Below are 23,335 nucleotides of genomic sequence, written 5' to 3' on the forward strand. Positions count from 1 at the left end.
CTGCTGCCCTTTAACTACTGAAGTATCTCAAGATCTATGAAAGTAAGACTGTAGAGGAAGTTATTATCTAAATTATACTCTAATGAACTGTGTGAGGTCTACATGATCCTCACCTGTAAGCTGTCAGGAAAGTGATGTTTTCAATAGACACACATCAGCAATCTTTCTGTTCCCTCCAAAGGTTGGGCTCATTCCTCCACATCAGCAATGACTTAAACCTCACCGGGATTCACCTCCAACGCTTCAACCACCTTTAGAGATCATTTGTGTGGGAATTAAATCCTCTGAGGTGCTTTCCTCCAACCATCATACAGATTCAACTTCAACCACAGCACCTGAAGTTGGCTGGTCAGCTGTGGTGGCCGCTCTCGCCTCAGCTTCCAGCAATTGTCCTTCTCTTTGACCCAGAGCCATCGGGAGGCTCTTACCCCAAATCTTCAGGCCTCTGTTTTCCCCTCCCGGCTTCTCACTGCTCCGCTCTTCAGTGAGATCCAAACTTAAAGGACTAGGAATCCTCGACAACCCTCTTTAAACCAGGCTTTTCCTGCTGGTCCAGTACAAGCTGCTGGTCGTTGCTCCTGTCTGTCTCTGCTGCTTCCTCGGTCCTCCAACTCTGCAGTTAGTTTTTACCAGGACAATCAAACTGAACCCTGACACACGAAGTGCCTTTCAGTACTGCTCGAGCACACAGTCCTGTGAGAACAGAAGCCCCGCCCACCTGCTGTTCAACCCATCTGTTTGACAGGAGCAGCCAATAAGAAGAAGGCTGGCCTAAATCCATCCAGTTAAAAACATCCAGTCTTTAAATCTGTAGAAAACAACCTCAACACTGTGTATATAAAATAATTTTTTCTTTCTTTTTCTTTTACGTCAATAACTGCTTTTATATGAATATTAAGCTCAAATAAAATGTAAAGACTGCTCACTGCTTCAGAGTTGAAAGGACTTGAAAAACTACAGCTTGTGTTTCTGTCTCGTTTTGTAGTTCAGACAAAGCTGGTGCTGATCAATAATGAGGAGAAAAAGATGTTTCACAGCAGGTAAAAATACCAAAAAGAATCCAAAATTTCAAACTCAATATTTAACCAAGAGGAAGAAAACCAAGTCTGCATATCTGAGGCCCCACAAACTCTGGGAAATATTTATTCGTCATCTCTCAATGACGTCATCAAATGTAAAAAATATATATTAGAGAAACAGAATATTGCAGAAATTTGATTTGCATACGAGCGTGTTCACAGTCAACCTGCCTGCTTAAAAGAGAAACGAGCATTTAAACAGGTACGAATGAGAACGCTGAGGTCAGGAGAACCATCGGTCATGGAGGTCACGGATGGACTGGATCAAGTCGTCATCGGACGCTCCAGAGAGAACTGCAACACACACACGCACACACACACACACACACACACACACACGCACACACACACACGGTTCACTTCAAATCAACGGCCTCATTACAAAGAACAAAAATGAAGGAATAAAGCTCGGGTTTTTTCATCCAGTTTCGGTGTGATGCTCTCCAGACATTAACATTCTGTCCGTGTTAAACCCAGAACGTGCAGTGCCGTTCTCTCTCATTTTTAACAATATTATATTCTGAACTGTACTTATGCAGGCAGTTTTTGCAGATTCGGCGTCCTCGGCGCCCGGATGTGAGTTTGTAAAAACCTCGAAAGTAAAACAGACTTAAGCAAACAAACCTGGATTATCACTCACATTCTGATCCGTCAGCGTCGAACGGCTCAGAGCCATCATTGACGCTCTCCCAGTCTTCCGAGTCGTTGTTGTCGTTGCTGTCATTGTCATCATCGCTGTCGCCAGCCAGAAGATCAGCAATCTGAGCGTGAAAGGAAAAAAAGATCAGTCTCCCCAGTGCAGTCTGAACTGTGAGGACCAGAGAAGACGTGAAACCTAAAACTGAAAAACAAAGAACTTTTTTTAAACACTCAAACTGATTTTTCTCCTCTAACGCGAGGGAAGCAGTCACATCACTTCAGTTTGGAAGTAACGTCCAGCACGGACTGTTTTTAGTGGCACCGCCTTCAAGCTGGACTCAAGTTTATAAAGAACACACGTCGCAGTGTTGTGGTTGCGTTAAATCCACTGTGAGAGATGAAGCGCAGCCTCGAAGAACGCTCTCTCCCATCTGACTACAACAGGCGTGAGGTAGGGCTGCTCGATTATGGCAAAAAATGATAATCACGATTATTTTCACTGAAATTGAGATCTCGATTATTTGACGATATTTATTTAACCCTTTAAGACCTACTATAGAACCAAGTCCGCCAGAGCTTATATTATTTTTTTACATGTTGTAGTGCCATTTGTGGGAGCATTTCAATTTGCTAAATAACTGTTATAGCCCATATTTTAATAATATGTATGCATTAAGTCCATAGTAACTACATTAATTGCAAAAAAGTGCAATAAACTACAAGAAAATTGACATTCGTTTTTGTTTAGTTTGTTTACATATATTTCTACTTGGAGAAATTTAAGAGGCTTATCCCTCAAAACTTTAAATACAAAAAAGTTGCAAAAAATAGTTTACAACAACAGGAAATTTATTTTGAGTGTTATCATAGTTTTATTTTGGAGATACAGCAATTTTTATATACTGCAGGAAAAACGAAAAAACAATCCTATGATGCAAATTTGCAAAGAAAACAGCATGTGCATCAAAATAAACTATTTCCAGCAGTGCAATTCGAGTTCTAAGCATCCCAGAAACTATTCAGAAAAGTCAAACATGACTTATAAAAACACCAGTATAGGCTTTTAAGGCCTACAAGTAAAAAACTACATTTTCCGCGAAAATGACGTCACTTCCGGTTTCGGCCAGGAAATGGCGGACATGCGTCTGTTTCACTGTGGGAAGTGTTACGAACAGCTGATCGGATCGGCAAAGCGTGTTTCTGGAATATTATGTTTTTTATGCAATTTTTGCAAAGCTTTATGTGGAAGGAAACCGTGACCGAGGACAAGCTGATGGCATCAGATGTAAGTACAACTCCTCTGGTTTCATATGCAAACAAATTATTGCGCTAGCTTACGCGGTTCAGGTTCTACAAAAATAGTTACACAAAACGGAGCGTGCAGCTCTGACCGGATTTAAAGGGTTAACAATGACTTTAAAAAATAATATAAAATAGTGCGCAACACCACTGAAGTTTTTTTACCTCACTTTTCAACCAGCGGCAGTCACTCTCCTCTCCAAATAACTTCTGCTTAGCTTTCCGAGCTTCCCTCGGGTCCTCTTAATCAGCGGTCTCCAACCTTTTTTGCGCCACGGACGGTTTATGCCCGACAATATTTTCACGGACCGGCCTTTAAGGTGTCGCGGATAAATGAGGGAGGGGCTAATAATCGGCTCAGTCATTTTTAATGATCGTTGAAAGCCCAGATCGTAATCGTGATTAAAATTCGATTAATTGAGCAGCCCTAGCGTGAGGTGCGTTCAATGTCTCTGTTAATTTGAGTTTCCATGAATATGTGAAAGAAGCTAAAGAAGCATTATTGTTTTAATGTAACTGCTATTATTTTAGATATTAGTCGTCATGGTGACAACGCCGAGTGAGCTCAGAATAAATCATCCATAAACAAAGAACCTGAGTAACAAGTAAATTTTACTAATATGAACAACAAGTTCTTCTATAAATCATATTTACTATAAGAAAATAAAGTTAAACAAAACAAGACATTTATATATTCAGTAAACTATCATTTCAAAGTGTTGTCTTCATCAATCCTTTCACAGAAAAGTGAAAAATAAAAGAAGCTGATTGGACGATGGATTTAGGGGGTCGGGTACCTCTTCGTCTCTGGGCGAGTCGGCTTGTTCCTCATTCTCTGCCTCGTTGTTATTGGCCAGCTCCTCTATGAGCGGGTCTGTGTCCAAGTCGTCGTTGTCGTCGTCGTCGTCGTCATCATCATCGTCATCGGAGTCAGAGGAATCGTCATCGTCCTGATCGTCATCCTGGAAGAGCACAAAAGAAATTTTAAAAAAATGAACTCAATCACGACGACGACAGCAACGAAAGGAAGTTTTCTCAGTAAAACAAGTTTCACAGATAATAATAATTAAATTAAAGAGCAGAAAAAGCAGAAGAAGAAGAAACGGCAGACAAAGAAGCATCAAAAGTAAGAGAAGAAGAAGCTTTTGGATAAAACTGCTCGGCTTAAGCTCATCTCCACTTCAGGTCCGCTCCCTGAGCAGTCGCACAAGACTTCAATTAAAAATAAAAGACTGTGGTCACAGTGACGGGGACACCGTGGACTCTTTCCCTGAAAGCAGCTGCTCTAGAGACCCAGCTGTCATCAGAGATGAGCCTCCACGTGAAGGTCGGGTCATCGCAGACAAAAGAAAACAAAGCTGCTCAGCAAATGCTCACCTGATCGTCGTCGTCTCCCTCCTCGGCGAGTTTCTGTCGTCCCACCTCGTACAGACGACACACCGTGTCCAAGCCCACCGCGTCCTGGTTCTGCAGAGTAAACGCATCACGTTAGCGTGTCTGCGGCCTTACAGGGTCACATGGGCTGTAATGGAAACAACAATAAACCCTCTGATAGCACGGATGCTCAAGTACCTCAATGACAGCCAGGTAGCAGTCCTTGGTGTCTGTACACAGGTCGAAGATGTTCCTCTTCACGTCCACAGTGGCTGAAAAACAAAAACATCATGAAGCTCGAGCTCTTCGAACCTCGGCTCGTAAAAGCAGGAGGAGCAGCTAAGCCTGGCAGATCAGCACAAACCTGACCTTTAAAATAAAATCAAACACATATGTATATATTAGGGGCGGGTTTTGATGATCGATTTATCGATTAAAACCGATTCTGGCTTGGATAGCGTGATATCGAATTATTAAAATCCTGATTCGATTTTTTATTATAAATTTATTTTGCCCGAAACGCCAGAATCTCAGGTTAAACCTCACAAAGTTTCAACAACCACCAAACAGCTAAAACAGTAAATGAGAGCAGGAACACGGATTCTGCACAAAGACGTAAACACAAAGCGCGGACACGCCGACGCATCAGAATCAGTGAGATGTCGCCTTTCTCACGGTCGGGGCTGAAAGCCGACAGCTCGCTGATCCTGATGTTTCGGCGGGTCGAGCTTTGTGTTTACGTCTTTGTGCTGATTCTGAAGCTGCAGGTTTGATCTCACTCCAAACAATATTGACTGAACCAGCAGCAAAAGAAGATCCAAACTACGCTTCACATAAACATCGTCATGAACTCACTCTGACTTTTGCTGATCACACTTCATGCACAGCTCTCTCTCTCTCTGTACTTCAACAACAGTTTCCTGTCTAAAAATCTGTTTTCTGCATTATTTGCTTACTATCACAAGTCTACCATTGTTTACAGCGCAGTCGATCGCTGTTTTATTCCTTTTACTTACTTCCAAAGAGAAAACTTCATTTCTGCTGTTCAACAGGCTTCTGGACAATTTTAAACTTTTTAAATTTATGCAAAACTGCAAAACGCTGCGTCTCTAATCAAACCTCTGTAACTTTGCTCTGCTTCACGTCAGCAGCATCAGGTAATGTTCAGATGCTGATTAATGGTTTTCTTTCGTTTTTGATTGACTGCAGAATATTTTTATAAAATCCAGACCAGGAAAATCACCTTCATGTGTTTCTGTTTCATCCTCAGCTACTTTGACACAAAGGCCTCTGCTGTGATGCTCACACCTTTGATAAAGTCTCACAAGTGTCAGCTTCCTTTTTATAGATATAAAAATATGGAAATGTCCTGATGCATGATCTGAATCATAACAAAATTTCCCCGATTCAAATCAAATCGAATCGATTCGGGACCTTGTGAATCGGAATCAAATCAATTCTAGAAATCAGTGACGATCCCCAGCCCCAGTATATAAACTGTGTTTGACCAACAGTGAGAGGAAGTGAAGCCTTACTGATGGGCTTGTAGTCCGTAGCATCAAAGGTTCTAAAGGACGAGCCGAAGGGACCCTTCATCTGCTGATCCATCGCGTCATCCTCATCGTCGGCCTGGAGCATAGCTGTGTGCGAGAGCAGGAGGAGGGAAAAACATCGTACGTCAGAGCGGTGATTCGGCCCCTCGCTGTGCTCGTAATGACTCGGACACATGAGCTCGTACCTCCGTACATGATGGTGGCGTTGCTGTTGAAGACCACCCTGCACTGGTCCAGGGCTGGGACGGTGTGCAGCAGGTGGAAGGTCCTCAGGTCCCACTGACACCTGCTGTCAAGGCCCACGACTACGACACAACGGGGGGCGACGCAGAAACACGTGCAGCTCGCTTTGTTGCGTCGTTATTACAGCTGAGATCAATAATCTGATCTTAAACTTTGACTATAGTTTTGGAGACTGTAAGACCCAAACTGACATTATGGTTCATCAGGTAATATGCATTAAAAATATTAAAGGCCATGTCTTTTTTAAGCAGGGTAAATTGGACGAGGCCGAATTTGTAAAAATGCACCTGCTCAGGTGAAACACAGCAAGTTCACTTCAATAATGAGGGCAGCAGATTCTCCTGCTTCATTAAACCAGCAGCATTAATGAAGACCAGAAACATGCAGGGCTCAGCACTGAACAGCTCCTTTGCATACACATGCCATTAACTGGGCCCAGAACGTTTTTTAATGACCCATTTCATTTTAACTATATTTTTTGCAGTAAAGGAAAGAAAAGGACAGAAAAGACGGCCCCTGGCAGCATCAGAGGATACAATCTCCGTGTTGATGATGACTTCCAGGCCGTTGGGGTGGAAGACCCCGCTGATGTTCATGTTGAACTTGTCGAACTTGTGGATGGCCCGCGACGCCCGCACGTCCCACAGCACGCCGTCGTTTAGCACCAGGTCGTCAGTGGGGCTGAAGGTGGCACAGTTCCTCTTGTAGTTGTTGGCCAGGCCGGGGTCATTCAGGGTCAGCGTCTTCTGACCCGTCTGGATGTCGTAGATCTTCAGGACACGAAGACAAACGATGAGAATCAAATGAACTCCAAATCTACGGTTTCCTGCTGTCAGTAGTTTAAATGCAAATGAAGATTTTTAATTTAAGGGATTCCAGTTTTATCAACATCAACTCTGCTTCCTGCTGTTATGATGAGAGGAGGCAGAGCAGAACATTTTGGGCGACCTACGTTTGCGACTTGGTCTTTGGTGCCGATGACTCGGTCCTGAGAGAGTTTACTGAACTCCACGTAGTGATCGTCTGCAAAGGAGTTTCTGAAGGGGAAAAAGACACATCGACACCACGAAGACCACAGTCCACACCTCAGGGTGTCTATGCAGTGCATACACAGGTGTGTAAAATTAAAAGTGAAGCGTGAGGGTGTGGCGGTTTTACTTTTTGATGAAGACTCCATCCATGCTCCACAGAGCCGACAGAGGGACGCTCCAGGAAGCAGAGGTGAGCAGCAGTTTCCCATCCTAAGAAGCACAAACGGTTACTTTCTAACAACGGCACAAAAAGAGCTGAGGCTGCAGCCGCTATTCATATCAAAGCTGAGCATAACGTCAGCTCAGGCAGTCGCCTCAGTGCCTGCAGATCAGCTGAGCTTATAGAAGAAAACAAATCCACACCACCAGACGTCTTCTTACATCAGAAACTCAAATATACTCAGTGCAGATTTGTCCCTGACCCGGTCGAGGACGTAGCCTCAGATAAAAAAAACGCATGAAATATGCAAATGTTTGGGAAACGTTGTGCAGGATAACAACAGGTGTGTTTAAATGCTTGTGCAGATACCCTGGAGGGCTCGAGGTGTGTGATGGCGGACGTGTGGCAGGTGTAGTTGGCCGCCTCCTCTCCCGAGAGGACGTTGTAGAACTTGAGGTGGCCGGAGCAGGTTCCCAGCATCAGGAAACGCTCGCAGGCTGAGAAGGCACAGCAGGTGAAGCCGCTCTCGTCTCCGTCGCCCTCGTGGAACACCGACATTGGACGAAACCTCGACGAAGGGAAAACAGGCAGAGCGGTGGAGAAGCAGAGGTCCGTTTTAAACAGCCAAAAATAAGCTAAATAACCGTTTTTGCTGCACAGGTGAGTCTGTTCTTTACCTGCTAAAGATCAGGTGTCTATCCAGACACGCTCGGTCCACACCTCCGTATTTGGGGTACAGCACCCTGGCACCCAGGCGGGCGGTGAAGTTGGGAGAGGCTTGTCGTCTCTGCTTGGGCTCCGGGCAGCGGTGGGGCGTGAAAAGAGAGAAAGGGGGGCATGTGGTGACCGGGTTGGGGCAGCGGGCGTGTTGTTCCCTCAGGTACTCGGTGATGATGCTGTCGAGCGTTGGAGGGGAAGGAAGGTGGCGTTCCAACTGCTTCTTCATTGCTGGAGTCTGACAGAGAGGGAAAGAAAGACTAGCTGAGCTTAGGCCGTGTCTGTGTGCGAGCACGGCGATGATACTGGTGACCGATCGAACCCTGACCTGTATGAAAGCACCGTGATCCGACTTCTGTTTCAGTGCACGGAGCTTTTTCCCTGAGCTGCACGGGGCCACCGGACGCTCCCGTGAAAACAAAATCCGGCCAAGTGGATATGGGCCCTGTCCCTGAGGTGAAGGATGAGGAAGAGGAGGGGGAGGAGGAGTGGGGTGGGCAGAGGTAGATGCAGAGGAGCACGAAGGGTGAGGAGGTGCCAGGGGTCGAGAAGAAGAGGGGCAAGGAGAAACAGAAGCACCCGAGGACACGGGAGAGGCTCCAACATGGCTGGCGATACGCGCTGCGATCCCACCCGCTAACCTGCAAGTCCTGGGTACCACTGAGGCGGAGGGCGGGGGGGTGACGCAGGAAGGGGAGGGGTTTGGACAGAGGGTCGCTGCGGGTAAATTGGCCTCCTTGACCAGCGTGTTTGCCGTGTCCTGAAGTCCTTTGGCCACGAGGTGGTTCCTGATCAGGACGAGGAGCTCCCTCTCGGAAAATGTGATGCGCGATTGGGCGACCACGTTGGCCCTCTGCAGGCGAGCCAACGACACGTCCGTGCCCATGAGAAGAGGTTTGCCAGACACCCGCTCGGTGAGCTCGGCGGCGAAGCGGCAGAAGCGGACGTGCTCGCTTCGTTTGTCCTGCAGCACGGGCTCCTTCATCAGCTGGAGACAGAAAACAGAGCATGAACACGACGAGAGCCGGAGGAAATCCTCCACCCTGCCTCCAACTGCAGCATTACTATAACTGCACCACACTAGTCTGTTAAACCTTCATGTATCGTGTAGTTTTTGAGGCGTCTACGTCATCAGTTTCCTGAAAAACCTGAATAAGCGACATGAAATTGCCGGATGAAGCAGAAATGACTCATACATGCAAATCGATTTTTTTCTCTCTCCAGTTTCAAAAGATTCAAATTTTCTGGCCACAGAGTTTAAAAAACATAAATACACCAATATTTAAATTGTACTTGGGCCTCATTATGCTTTGCATGCCTGTCTGCTTTGTTATAATGCTGCTGCTGACACCAATTACCGCCCACGTTTCTATAAAGAGGGCAGCGTGTTGCAGGCCAGCGAGCAGCTGTGGAAGGACTGAACGCTGCTAACACCCTCACTTCCTGCAGAAAAGCCTTTAGTAATAGTAAAGTAATCGTTTATTAACTTGTGAGCTACAGTTAGTAAAGCTCTGCTGTTGTTGACATCTCTTCAATAAAATAACTTACTGTGAGTTCGAGCCATGAAATGAAGATTTCTAACAATAGCTTTAATATTTTATATTATAAGCTGCAGTTAGCCACAGTGTGCAACTTTAAGTGCGTATGAAAAGGTGGCAGGGAAGCCTTTCAGAAGATGACCGTTTGCAGATGGATGCAAACTGATTTCTGGGCACAGCGAGGCGAGGAAAGCGCACTCGGCATTCAAAATCCAAGTTTATACAGCGGCTTCGTCACCACTGTCCGGACACCCTAAACTTCAGTCTGTTTTTTGCCACAAAAGCATTAAAAGGTCTTTCACTCAGATACACCTGTGCGCACCTGCTGAATGTGGCTCCTGGTGAAGAGCGGCAGCTTGCTGATGATCTGTCTGATGGCGGAGCTGCGAGAGAGTCCGACCAGAGCTTTGCAGGCGAGAGCGCGGATCAGGTCGGCGTCCGTGATGGGCATCTTCACTGACAGCAGGGACAGCAGCACCTGGAGACGACACGAGGAACACGAAAAGCATTTCGCTTTCAGGCGATCTCTTATTTACAACAGGGGTCACCACAGCGGGGCAGATTTTTACCCCAGATACCCCAAAAGGATCAAACCGGGAAAATTCCCACTGCTCGTCTGCTGCTCTTACCTTTATCCCATTGTTGTTCTGCACCACCTGCCACATGTGGGCCAACACCCTGTTGTGAGGGGTGGGGGGCTGCTGGGGATGGAGTAATGGCTTGAGAGGGGTAACCGCAAAAGCCCCCATAGAGTTCAGGCTCTGGTCAGGGGCGCACACGCAGTTTATTATCACCTGCGACGATTTTAGAGAGGAAACGACAGACAAATTTTCATCATTTGCTGCACAAATGCTGCATCTAAAACAGTTTTATCTGATAAAATAGTTTAAACATTCAGATTCGTGAGCCGATCTCTGCAAATGCGCCTTTAAAGTTTGTTTCTAAGGAGGGACGTCTGAGACCTCACAGCCTGCTCTGAATAAGTCATAACGTGCTGATCCTTCATGAATGTGCGCTCATGTGCTGTTAACCTGCAATCTTCTCATTCTGATTGCACAGACTCTGCACATTTCTGGGCAAACCCTTTTTCTGGAGGTCATCAAAGTCGGGAGAATGTCTCATTAAGATATTTAGAGCTTCTCCTTACTTGCAGTGCAGACTTCTGGATCTCAGCATCGTTGACAAACACCTCGCCCTCTGCCACACCCAGAATGATGCTCATACCTGAAGCAGAGGTGAGAGACGGTCACGCGCAGAACACCCAAAGGTTAACAACATCTCTCAGTTACAGTGGACCCTTTGTGCTTTTCCTCATTTACTGTCACATGAATGTTTATGAATGTTAATAATTTTAAGGTTGAGAGATCGAGTAAGCCAGGCTGCTCCGAGCGCCCAGTTTTATCTACTCTTGGATCTGCATGTTGCCCGTGAGCAGGAGGACATCCTTAAAACGATCAGCTGTGAGCACAGAGGCCCCACCCACCCTCCCTCTGTCCAAGCTTTCTGTTTGAGAGTGGCAACCAATCAGAAGACAGTTGGATTGTGTGTAAGATTCATAAGGATTATTTCAAATCCTGAATCATTCAATGTTACATGGAGCTGGAAACAATCAGAACAGTTTTAGCAGCACTAGAGGAGAAAACGATCAGATTTACTGACCCACAGTGGAAACGGGGGACCTGGCTTCATCCTGAACTTCTACGGTTTCTGCCAGGACCAGCTGGACTTTAGGAACCACCGTCAGGATGGAGAGGATGTCCAAAGCGTACCGCACAGTGTCGCTCCTGGTGAAAAAAAACATGAAAAAGACTCCAGTTACACATCAGTGCTGCGTACAAAGACGAGCAACACAGAAACAGAAAGCAAGCAAAGCTACTTTTACACCGACTCCTTTCTGTGTCATAAAAACTCCCACCGAGTGCTCACAGCGTGCAGGTATGTGTGTGAGCAGGGTTACCTGCCAAAGTAAGTCCTCCAGTCGCAGGCTGTAGATATGAGCTGCAGCATTAAGGGGACACAGGCCAACTTGTAGAAGACCTCGACCGGCTCCCAGTGCAGCTGAGGAGGCCCGCACTCGATGAGAAACTCCATCATCTCAATAATCTGCTCTCTGGTGTACGAATAGGCCTGAAAGCAGGAAGCCGCAGACTTTCATGAGTTGTATATGAAGCCAAGACTCGTATTAAATGTCACGGCTGCTACGTCCATCTTTTATATTCAGTCTGTGCTCAGTGTTTGAACACCTTGCATTTATATCATAAACATTGTACATTTAAATTGTCATTTAGAGCAAACAAACAGCTTCTCTGAGGTTATCATTTTACGTATTTTGAAGCATCACTACTACTTACAGGTGAGCATGAAACAGCTCATCTGCTCACAGCCACATTATAATGTTAAAATCCACATATCTAAATCCAGATCACAAATGTGATTAAGAGTTGCGTTATAAGGCAGTCCTTCTCTTACAAACACACAACCAGGCTAAGAAAGGCAGCGAGTCACATGATGATCACAGAACTATAAAACACAACGTTTCAGATCAAAATGAAATCTGAGCAAACGACACAGAAAAGCAGGAGGCTCGTCAGCATTTCATCTTCACTGACAAGAAGGGAAATCTGTTGTTGTGGTTTAAATAAAAAAGCACAGCAACGACTCACAAACTCCATCGAGTACCTTGTAAAACGGCTGCTGGGGAATGACGATACCGCCGTCCGACGCGTGCAGGGACTGCTTCACCTGCTCGGTCTTCACGGCGAGGTGAGCCTCAAAGTACCTTCACAAAGTAATCGATAATCAATGAGTGTGTTTCCAAACTTTCACACAAGCAGAGAGGAACTGCCTGCATGTTCAGACTGTGAAGAGTATTTCTTTACTTCTACCCGACAACACAATAAAGAAATATATTATATATGTACAAATATCTAAATAAAACATGGCTGCTGTGCCAGATAAGAATTTTTGTGTTTGTGTCTCCACCCATCGCTTCACCTGCGCAGGGCCATGCAGGTGTGTTTGGCTGTCTGCCTGCTGGAGAACACCTGGTCATCACTCAGCCGGGACAGCTCGCTCCCCACGTTCAGGATCTCCAGAGTGCTGATCTACAGGCAGAGGAGACGATGCTAAAAGTGTCCGATCGAAAGAAATAGTTACTTCTGAAATTAGTTTAAATAGTTTAAGAGTAAAGATTCACGGCTGACCAGGTTGACGAGCCTCCGGAGGCCGTCCTGCTGGTCGAACAGCTGCAGCACCGCTCGGAATGAAAAGGAGATGGAGAAAAACATGGTGGCGTGGCAGACGCCCGACGCGTGCGACGACTCCAGCAGCCACAGCGCGTAGGACACCGTGTCGGACAGCACGCCGTCGGGCAGCGTGCACACCTGCAAACGCGGGACAGTGTTCACCATGACTGATCTACGGTTGCTGTAATAATCCTGCACACAATAAGAAGAGTGTTGTAGCTTTACCCTCTCCATGGCGTCTTGGTTATACGCCAGGTAGTAGAGGCAGAGAGAAACTCCGGTCGCTGCCATTGAAGGCCTCGGGATCTCCAGGAGTTTCTGCACTCCTCCGTGAGCGATAAACTCTGCAGCAAACTTCTTATGGAGGAGCAGCGAGGCGAGATACTGACGAGAGAGCAACGACACAGTGAGGCTGCAAACAGCGAACATCAGTTTATCAGATGACACGTTGCTGCAAATATAACGAGGAGGATTTAAAGGTTTCACGTAGATGTGAAAAGAATCACAGTGAGTGGGTTTACTGATAAACTTTTATTGACAAGGGGAAAATGATTTCATTTCATCTTAAAAATAAGATTTACTCATTCAAAACAAAACGAAATCATATAAAAATGTATCTAAAAATAAAAATAAGTTCTCCTTTTCAGTTTGCTTTGCTTTAATCAACAATCCCTAAACTGGCATAGAAATGGACAAAAATATTAATAATATTAATCATCACCACCACACACGACTACGACTGAAACAAGAGTAAATAAACATGCAGCAGTCTTCCAACATCAGCCCTGCAACGTTCACGGCTCGCAGCTTCACCTACGTGAGATTCTGCATCAGCTAAAATTAAAATATAAGACATTTACTTTTAATGTAATTGTAATTTCCTTTTTCTCTGGTGAAGAATTACTGAACGCCAGAGGCAGCAATTACCTATGATTACTTATCAGCTCACGGACGTATGAATCCCACTTTTACTGCTTCTCTACTCACACGACGGATCGATTGAGCTGAAACAGGAGAATCAATTCATCAACTTTTCAGTTAATCTGACACCCGTCCATTATCAGAAGAGCCTGTTAGTTCCTCCAAAACATCTACACGGGAAGCACTGAACAGTGTCCACGATCTACAAACAACTGAGAGATGGAACACGTCTCCCTACATGTGACCATGTGACCATGCACGACACTGTTAAAAAAAAAGAAAAAATATCTCTACTCAGTTTCATCACATTAAAAATGAAACAAACTGTGGTGATGGGGCTGAGAGCCACCCACAGAGGTCTGGATTATCTTTCACACACAGACGCTCGGACTCAGCGGGGAGGGGCTGCACTGACAAACAAGGCGAAACGTGATCTGAGCTGCTGAGGCTCATTAAAGCATCTCGATATAAAGATTTACTGCTTTTGTAAGATCACTAAAAACCCCTCAGTAAGTTACATTAGTAAAATAAACATACACCACGTTCTGTCACAATAACTTGTAACACAATCAGAACACACAAACATACATGTTGCTTTAAGGCAGCTGTTCAAACACGTAGTAACAAACGTATCAATGCTGAACGTGGAACAAACTAACTGAATTACAATCATCTGACAGCAAGTGACCAAACAGATGCTGACACACTGGAAGGACTTGCTCTCTCTGAGCATGATATATGAGTAGAATATATAATAGTGGTGCAACGGATCAAAGATCTCACGGTTTTAAGTCACGGATCGGATCAATTTTTGGATCAGAAAAAAAGAAAAAAAGAAAAAATTTTAACATTTACTTATGAACTTTTTAAGTATTTTTTTGCCTATTAAAAACATTCAACTCAAGACTCATTCCACGCAATTATATAAAAACAAATTGAGGTGCAGTACAGGGCTTGTATCTACCACTCCGCTGTGATACAACGAGCTGTCACGGTCACGTCGCTTTCCGTTGACCTGGAGCTCCAACCGTTTGTAGTTGGGCAACAGAAGATGCCTGGGACAGTTCAGCCATAACTCATACATGCCTGGAACGATCTTGTCACTGAAGTGGACGTGCAACGAGATATCATAGTGTGGCTCAAGCACGTTCATCACAGTTTAAACCCTTGTTTTGCACAACAGAATACGGCCTCCCGTCTGCAGCTAAACACCGCAGTAGCTTCTGTAACAGCTTTAGCCCGGTCGGACTGGGAGGCAAAGGGCTGCTTAAATACCGCAAACTCCTCTGCTCCTGCACTTGGACCGCTAGCACCGACCATAGCTATCTCTTGACAGACTGACCACGCGCACCATACGCATACTTTTTTTCCTTCTTTTTCAAATCTTCGGATCACGTGTGTACCGAACCGTGGAGTGTGATCGGTTCGAATTACGGATCAACCGTGATCCGTTGCACCACTGATATACACGCATGTACGAATGCTTCACTCAGAGTGCATCAAAGCACTAAATCATCCACAGCATTTCATAAAATTCCCTCCACATCAATTTTTTCAAAGGGACGCCGTCATCCTTACCAGCAGGGCGTCAAAGGTGAGCTGGACGTTGTTGGTCTGTCTGAGGTCGATGTAGTTCATCAGCAGCGACCGCGTGTCCAGCTGCATGAAGACAGCCAGCAGCTGCACACAAGGAGGGTCATCAGTTGTGAATTTATTAAAATTATTTGCATTCACCAAACAGTTTCAGATTTGCACGCCTACCTCCTGGTAATCTCCGAGCGGGGTCAGATACTGCAGGATGAGCCGCTGCTCCATGGCCGGGCTCAGCGGTGAAAGGCGGAAGTCGGTGCCGATCATCACGGAGCTCATCTCAGACCATGAGGAGGTGCTGGCCGGCTGTTCGCTGGCCTCGGTCCTCTCTGCGTCCTCTCCACTCCTGTCCGAAGAGTTGGTAATGTTCAGTTTCTGCTTTGCCTTCCTCTCGTTCTCCTTTATAGCCCATTTCTTCCCTCCTCCTCCACCTCTTCCTCCCTGCATGTCTTCCGTCTCCCTGGACGCAGAGTCCGGAGCGACTTGGTAAACGAAGCCTGGCAGCAGTCGGGCAGAGCTGCTGCTGCGGCCGCCGTTCTTCTGAGCTGAGCCGAGCAGAGACGTGGGTTTGGTGTTGGACGTGGTCCTGCTGCTCTCCCCGGCTCTTTCATTTCTCGCCTCCATCTCCATCGGGTCTTGCTGGGCCGTTGTGACGCCTGAGGTTTGTGCAGTTTCAGCCTGAGAGTCCTGAGGTAGATTCTCTGAGGTGTGGGTGGCACTAAAGTGACTCGTGGCCTCTTGAGACTGCAGCTTGTGCAACCGCTTGATCATAACGGCCACCTGGAGGATGAGGAAACTCAGATTTTATGACGCTGACGCAAAAACTCTAAAAATCAAGCGCAAAGACTGTATATAAAAGATTACAGCCATAAAGCATGAAGTCTGTGGTGAAACAGACTTTTAACCGTAGGACGCTGCACACTCGATGCACTAATAACATGTTTGCTGCTGGTCTATGCACACAGCACATTAACAAAACTAACCAACATTAGCTGATAACGTAGCACGCCATCCTCTCATCCAAACATGGTCACTTCCAAACTACAAAATGCTAAAAGGGATCCAAATGTGGAATCTAGAACCCTGTGGATCATGTCACGACAGCCACGTCCATCTTTTACATACAGTCTTTAATTACTGCCACCCACCAGCTGAGCGTTCTCTTCTCTGTAGTTGGCCGCCACTTCCTGGTTGCTCATGGCTCGGGCCAGCAGACCCGTGGCGTAGACACACAGCGGGCGCTCTGCTTCACGAGCCCAGCCAAACAACCTTTCAGCCAGACCCTCCTGCACAGAGAGCACAGGTGAGCGAAGCACAGGAACAGCCTATCAGAAACCAGTGCTTATTCTGCTCACAGGAGTCGGAAACCTTTTAATAAAAGTCTCTGTGATAATTACTCAAATTAGTTATTCCCATATTTCCTACAGAACAACCATCACTTCCTCTTTAATCTACACAGCAAAAACTTTTTTAAATGTACCATCATGAAAAGAAATGCACATTATTAAGGTGGATTTCAGTTTTGATATGCACATCCATATACTGTCATTTATTAGAACTGTATAAACTAACAAAACCCAAATCCTCTAACTCCACATGGACCACCCCCAAACATGTGATCCCTCATAGTAAAATATTTTTTGGACACTTTATAGACGTGTCCATAATTTGTTTTTTGAACGCACACACCAGCTCGATAATCTAACAGTGATTTATGTCTAAATAGTGTTTACCTTCTCTTGGAAGACGACGGCCGTCTCCAGGCCCGGGCAAATGTTCTGAAGCAGGCGGCAGGCTGCTGTGTTGAGGCTGTGTTCCCTGCTGGTCATTATGTACGTGTCCAGCAGCTGCGAAACACACAAAAACAAACTTACAGTGTAGCACAAACTGTGCAGCTACCTGCTCGAGACAACGTTCACTGGCCTCATTTCTAAACTGTGGACACGTGATGGGGCTGTATAAACAAAGACTTTGTCTATTAAAGCAGATTTGCTTGATGCCCAGTTTAAAATGACAGATCTGGTTCATTTTCTCACAGCGCAAATTATGTATAAAGCAACACACAAAACGGAGATGCAGTTTGAAGAGGGAACTAAATTTAAAAATCCCCCCCGTATCAAACAACACTGAAAACTTTCTGCACGTGTGTGTGTGGCGTGAAGCTGTGGAACAAAGTGAAGAACTGAAGCAATGTCCCAGCATGCCTCAGTTTAAACAGCGGTTCAAAAATACAGTTTTTGCAAAGTACAGGGAGGAGGCGGGGCTCTGATCAGGCGTTCTCACCACTACTTTCACAATAATGATGTGTATATGTGTGTGTGTGTCATGATCCTGGGCCATGTTGGCCCAGTATTCTTAGTTTTCGTGTGTTTTGTTCTTTATTTATGCCCTGGTTTCTAGGTTGTTCTGTTAAGTTGTTCCTTGATTTCCCCCCTGTGTGCCCCTCTGTGTATCTGTGAGCCCTCGTCTCCCCTCCTTCTGTTTCATTCCATGTTTTCCCCAGCCCGTCATGTCCCTGCTCTACCCGTGCTCTCTCTCCTCCTGTCTGAACCTCTGTGTACTTCCTGTTTTACTTTGACAGTCTCCCGTCAGTGTTGCGTTCACTCCTGCCCTGTCTCGTTACGATTATCTGTGTCACCTGTGTTCCCCCGTGTGCTCCCACTTCCCTCGTTAACCCTCTGTGTATTTATGTCCGCGTCTCCCTCAGTTCTGTGTCGCGTTCTCCCTCATCCATGGCCGTGTGGTTCTCCCTATAATATGTTATAGTTTCCAGTTTAGTTTGTATGGTTTTTCTCTCCAGCAATAAAGCTGTTTTGAGTTCATTCCTGCCTCCGTGAGCTTGCGTTTGGGTCCTCATCTACCTCCACACAGCCAGCGCATGACAATATATATGTAAATGTGTATATGTTTTGATGTGTTACTAGAGTTATAAAAAATAATAATAAATAAATAATACATGTAACAAACTGTAATGAAGAATTTCTGATGAGCAGGGCATAAACAGGAAGACAAAGTGCTTTTGCTTTGTTTGTTTGTCTCATTTTCCCTCTGTTGTTGTTGTTGTTATACTATTTCAACATGTTCAAAATAAAGATTCAATACCATACGGTCCTGGCACCAGCTAAAGGCTTTAATGGCTGCTGGGTGGAGCTTCTGTACTCAAAGCATGAAGCCTGATAAGGCTGCCATAGCTGACGGCCCACCCTTGGAACCACACGCCATCATTTGGTTTACAAGAGGACAAAAACAAGCAGCAGCCCTTACTGCATTAGTGAAGTCATCGTTCATAAAGAGCATCTTCAGGAGTTGTCCCAGCATGCAGTCAGGGTCCGCCCGTCCTGCAACGTTACACACGAGTCACAAAAGTCTGAACAATTTGAATGATTGGTTGTTGAAATCATTTTACGGAACCGAGTGTGGAAAACATGCAACATAGAGGCCAGAGGGTCCAGGACTCACCTGGATGACGGTCATCAAACGGATCCGGGTCTGCTTTGTGATACTCTCCCATCTCTTTCTCAATCAGCTCCGATATTCTGCAGAAAACACACTGATGAGACAGGGTTTCTACTCAAGATGGACCCACAGACTCAGGCAGACTGAGAGGCTCTGACGTCACACGTCATCTGCGTCGCTAAAAGCTTAAAAAAAAAAAAACCTGTTTAAGACGGACACCAGCTGCTCTGTGGGGCCTCTCTGTGCTTCTTCCCATTCGTCGAGCAACGCGGAGAGATCCGCCTTTGAATCAACAGCCATGGCAACCGCCATGGCAGCTGACACGGCACTCGATAACGCAGACGTCAAGGCGGCCACGATGGCGGCCGATGGCTCTTCGTCTGCAGAAGACATTGCTGCCTGGAAGAGAGGAAGAGGAGGAGGCGAGGAAGAGGCAGATCATTCAGTGCTGTATTAGATGTGGAGCTAAAGTTAAAGAGAAAAATACTTTTGTGCAGTTTTATTCATCATGGACACTTCAGGCTGGTGCTGTAATGGTATGGAGGTCATTTCTTCTCTTAACACCATCTGAGTAATGTTGCTGATCATGTGCATCCCCTTATGACCACAGTGTGCCATCTCCTGATGGCTGATTCCAGCAGGATAATGCACCATGTCACAAAACTCTGCAGCAGCCGTGTGACGCCGTCGTGTCAACATGGACCAACATCTCTGAGGAGTGTCTCCAGCAGTTTGTCGATGCTATGAGACGCCTTAATAGCATTGATTCAAAGTGGAACTGTGGAGTGTGACTTCAACAAGTGAGCAAAACTGGATCACATTTAATTAAAACCACAAGCATGTGACTTTAAACTAAATTAAACCCAAACAACAGAAACTGATTAAAATCCTGCTGATTTTACTGGATGGATGAAAGTGTGAGTGGATAAAAATACAAAATTCTATTTAATTTAATTGAAAAGAATAGAATAATATCTGTTTATGGCCTGGTTTGGTTCACATGAAATAAAAGTCACTAATTCTGTCTTCCTTACACCAGCTCCCCATAAAGTTTAATGTTCGGTTTAAAATCCTGGTGACGTGTCCTCCGTGGTCAGAAGCCTCCATATATCAGTGAGTTACTAAAACCATCCATGTGGTTTAAATGTCTGAAGTCAGACGATTAACGCTCGGAGGCTGCACCAAGGTCCAGCTAAAGACAAAAGGAGAGCGCAGTTTTGTGGTTGTGGAACTTGCTTCCATTGGACATAAGCTCTGTGGACACTGCTGATACCCACCTGTGCAGGCTTGCCTTTATTTAGTTTTCGTACCATATTAACTGCTGTATGTGTTCTGCATTGTGAAGCACTTGTGAGTTTTGTACTTGAGAAGCAGCATATAAATAAGCCTTACTTACTTAAAAACCTGCTAATGCCTTTTCTGATTAACGAGTATGCAAAATCCTGAGTTGTTTTTTAAGTCCTAATTGTGCTGACCATGAGCCAGCATGCATCTTTATGACATTTCTTTTTAATTATGAAGAGGTCTGATATAAATTATAACAAAGACAAGTAAAAATTAACTTTTTTAGGACTTTTTCAAACTTCCTAACTTCTTCTGTCATCACATCCACTCGGCGCTTGCTCAAATACTGAGGTACAACACCTTCAAAGACAGGTGTTGAAAGAGCCGTTAGGAAGTTGCTGCTTTTAATTTCATTTCAAATGTTTTTTAAATGTTATTTTTCAAGCAAAACGTGTATGTAAACTGATATCGTAGGAGGCACTCGGGTCATTTAAAAAGCCTCTTTCTGCGGAAAAATCCAGAGGTGAGCGGAGATGTTATATTTGCTACGATGCGTGTTGTTGGTCAAACCGCACTTTGAGCGCTGTAAGCACAGTCCAACCTGCTGCTGTCCGACCAACAACGGCAGGCTTTGTAACTCACCGGCCGCCGTCTCAGAGACGCTCTGCGCTGAGGCATGACGGGAGGCTTCTTCACACACAAACACAGCTGTGACAGCTGGAAACACCTGTGCACCAACAGGTGGCCTCTGCACTGATACCGGGCTCAGGGGTTAGAGGGTAAGCTCAGCCCGGCTAGCAGTTAGCTAACTCGCTCTAACTCGACTCGCATCTTTTTGTTTATTTTATTTTTGTCCGACTGCCCTCCCCCCGTCACCCTGTCCCTCCCTCCGGGTCCCACCGCGGTGAGATAAGGCGCCAAGCCCCTCTGAGCGCACTGGAAGCGGCGCTGTGCGGCAGCCGCATGTCGGACACAGCTAGCTTCTCTGAGTTTCGCACGTCACTCACCTGAGGAGCAGCTTCCTCTGCGCTCCGCTCCCTCCTCGGTACAAACTCTCACAGCTCAGCCTCACAGCAGCAGCTCGAACCGCGCCGACACTCAACGTTTCACGAGAAAAAAACTTTCACGTTTATTTTCAAACTTCTCCCGGCGGCCGCACACGACGTCAACAGAACGAGTCGACGTTAGATGACGAAACACAGGCGACGCTCTCCCTGGGACTTGTAGTTCAAAATTCCTGTTCCACCAAAAGGACTATGCCACAATGTTTCACGCCATCCCTGCGGGTGTTCTGACCCCTCTGCCGCTGGATCCTGCGGTTTCCTCTGTTGAACAGATCGGTGTCCCCGCCAAAAACACGAAAGACAACCGTGACGTTGCTTACTGGAATAATTTATACCGAGACCTGGAGTGGAAGAAAAGTTGGACATTACCAACAAAGTAAAGGAAATATATTTGAAAGTCATTCGTCGTTTTTACCCCACCATAACTTTTCTTGTACGATGTTTAAAAAACACATTGATGTTAACTGTTCATGTCAGAAAGAGAGGATGTTTCTGGTCCTGCTTATGTACTAATCATTTCTGGCAAGAGTTTAGTTGTTTCTTTTATCTATTATTATTGTTTGGCTTTTTTTGATTACTCTGCAAATGGGGCTAACAAATTTTATTTGAAAATTTCATATACATCTTCAAAGGCCCAAGCCGGTTGGAGGTTTAGGCCTCCCTAATTTCCAGTACTATTATTGGGCCGCCAATATCAGGTGTTTGTTGTATTGGAGACACTACAATCTCAAACCGTCACCACCAGGTTGGGTTGCCATGGAGTCATATTCAAGTGGGAAAGTTCCCTACCTGTGACTAGGTTCATCACTCCCTTTGGCATTGCCTCTACCCAGTAACAATGGAGTTGTCCAGCAGTCTCTTGGAATCTGGTCTCAGTTTAGGAAGAGTCTGTGTCTCCAGGCTTTCTCACTTCAAAGCCCAGTTGCAGCAAACCACCCATTTGTTCCCTCGATGGCAGATAATGCTTTTCATATCTGGCTTAGAAAGGGCCTAAAATCCTTTGCACTTATATGAAGATGGACAATTTGCAAGTTTCTCTCAAATATCCACCAAATTTGGCGTAGCTGCAGCTCAGTTTTTCTGTTTCTTACAGGCCAGACACTACGTGCAGACTGTGACAGCAGAATTCCCCCAAATACCTCCACACAATCCAGTAGACGATTTTTTAATGGTCAACCCAACCTCAAGGGGCATAATATCAGCCTTGTACAATTTAATTTCCAATGTTTCCTCCAGCTGCTATCAACTCTAAATGGGAACAGGACCTTACCTTTCATATTACGGATGAACTGTGGGCCTCTGTCCTTGGCCAGGTTCTGTGTTTTTGGTTTAGTTGGGCAGCAGGCTGCCAATTATTTGTTGTTTAATGGTTAGGGTGGGAAAAAGAAGGAAATTTTGAAGCATTTTGTATTATTGTATACATGGATTGAAACCTTTGTCTAATAAAAAGACTTTTGAAAGAAATTTCATATACATAAATCCATTTTTTAAATACAAAGCTGCTTTTTCAGTGATTTTTAAATGAAACCAGACAATATTTTAAAACTATACAATGTTCCCATAATATAAAAGCAATTAAAACTGTAAACTTATGCTTCTTGTTTAATATCTTGTGATTCAACCCCTACCCTGTGTGTAATTGTTATTACACGAAACCCCCTGACATTGTCTTTTGCTCATTTAATTCTGTAATGTTTGAATTGCTAATAAAGATAGAAAAAAACTTCAAACTGTGATGAAGCAGCAAGAGGTTCCCAGACTCCTGGATGGATTTGATTTTATTCACAACCAGTGATGGGAATAACAGAGTTAATATTACTTTCTAGTATCAGCTGTATGGGATCAAATTGTGGTCATAAATATTTTGTACTTGTAAATCAGGATTTGTGTGTGTAAAAAAGATTTGTGTGCAGACTTTGCTAAAAAATACGTGTGAAACTCTGCACTCAAGTTTCAAGTTACAAGTACGAATTTCGACCCTATTTTTCTTCCTTTCATCTGATTGGCCAATGTCATGTCAATCACAAATTTAACAATCCAATCAGAGAACAGATGGGTTTGGCTGGCAACCGCCATGGCAGCTGACACAGCACTCAATAACTTAGAGGTCAAGGCTGCCATGATGGCGGCCGATGGCTCACA

General features: G+C 45.2%; 1 protein-coding gene across 2 annotated transcripts; it reads right to left on the reverse strand.

Moving 5' to 3' along the window:
• Positions 1-1,113: 1,113 nt before the first annotated feature.
• On the reverse strand, positions 1,114-21,358 carry LOC101476746 (DDB1- and CUL4-associated factor 1). 2 transcript variants are annotated; one of them, XM_004559009.5, is made up of 30 exons: positions 21,137-21,358; positions 19,048-19,244; positions 18,849-18,925; positions 18,654-18,727; positions 17,123-17,236; positions 16,538-16,675; positions 15,561-16,169; positions 15,378-15,479; positions 13,104-13,262; positions 12,837-13,016; positions 12,628-12,737; positions 12,313-12,412; positions 11,591-11,760; positions 11,293-11,417; positions 10,781-10,857; positions 10,263-10,427; positions 9,956-10,111; positions 8,424-9,083; positions 8,056-8,333; positions 7,748-7,946; positions 7,346-7,428; positions 7,140-7,224; positions 6,724-6,957; positions 6,130-6,223; positions 5,927-6,031; positions 4,590-4,663; positions 4,395-4,484; positions 3,815-3,979; positions 1,704-1,840; positions 1,114-1,373 (listed from the first exon to the last, which is right to left on the reverse strand). In XM_004559009.5, the coding sequence occupies exons 2-29, from the start codon at positions 19,236-19,238 to the stop codon at positions 1,712-1,714; spliced, it is 4,743 nt and encodes a 1,580-aa protein (XP_004559066.2). In that variant the 5' UTR covers positions 19,239-19,244; positions 21,137-21,358; the 3' UTR covers positions 1,114-1,373; positions 1,704-1,711. The 2 variants fall into 2 exon arrangements, with proteins under 2 accessions (XP_004559066.2, XP_004559065.2); XM_004559008.5 differs by having other exon boundaries at positions 1,720-1,840; positions 21,137-21,357.
• Between the last annotated feature and the right edge of the window lie 1,977 nt (positions 21,359-23,335).

The sequence above is a fragment of the Maylandia zebra genome, linkage group LG5, assembly GCF_041146795.1.
Source record: "Maylandia zebra isolate NMK-2024a linkage group LG5, Mzebra_GT3a, whole genome shotgun sequence".
NCBI lineage: Eukaryota > Metazoa > Chordata > Actinopteri > Cichliformes > Cichlidae > Maylandia > Maylandia zebra.

Bases quoted from the DNA above. Each gene is read 5' to 3' on its own strand.
- LOC101476746 (XM_004559008.5), bottom strand. From the start codon at position 19,238: ATGTCTTCTGCAGACGAAGAGCCATCGGCCGCCATCGTGGCCGCCTTG. The intron at 18,728-18,848 runs GTGAGTCCTGGA...GTAACGTTGCAG, and splicing joins GTTTGATGACCGTCATCCAG to GACGGGCGGACCCTGACTGC. The intron at 13,263-15,377 runs GTAAGGATGACG...CTCTCTCGTCAG, and splicing joins TCACCTTTGACGCCCTGCTG to TATCTCGCCTCGCTGCTCCT.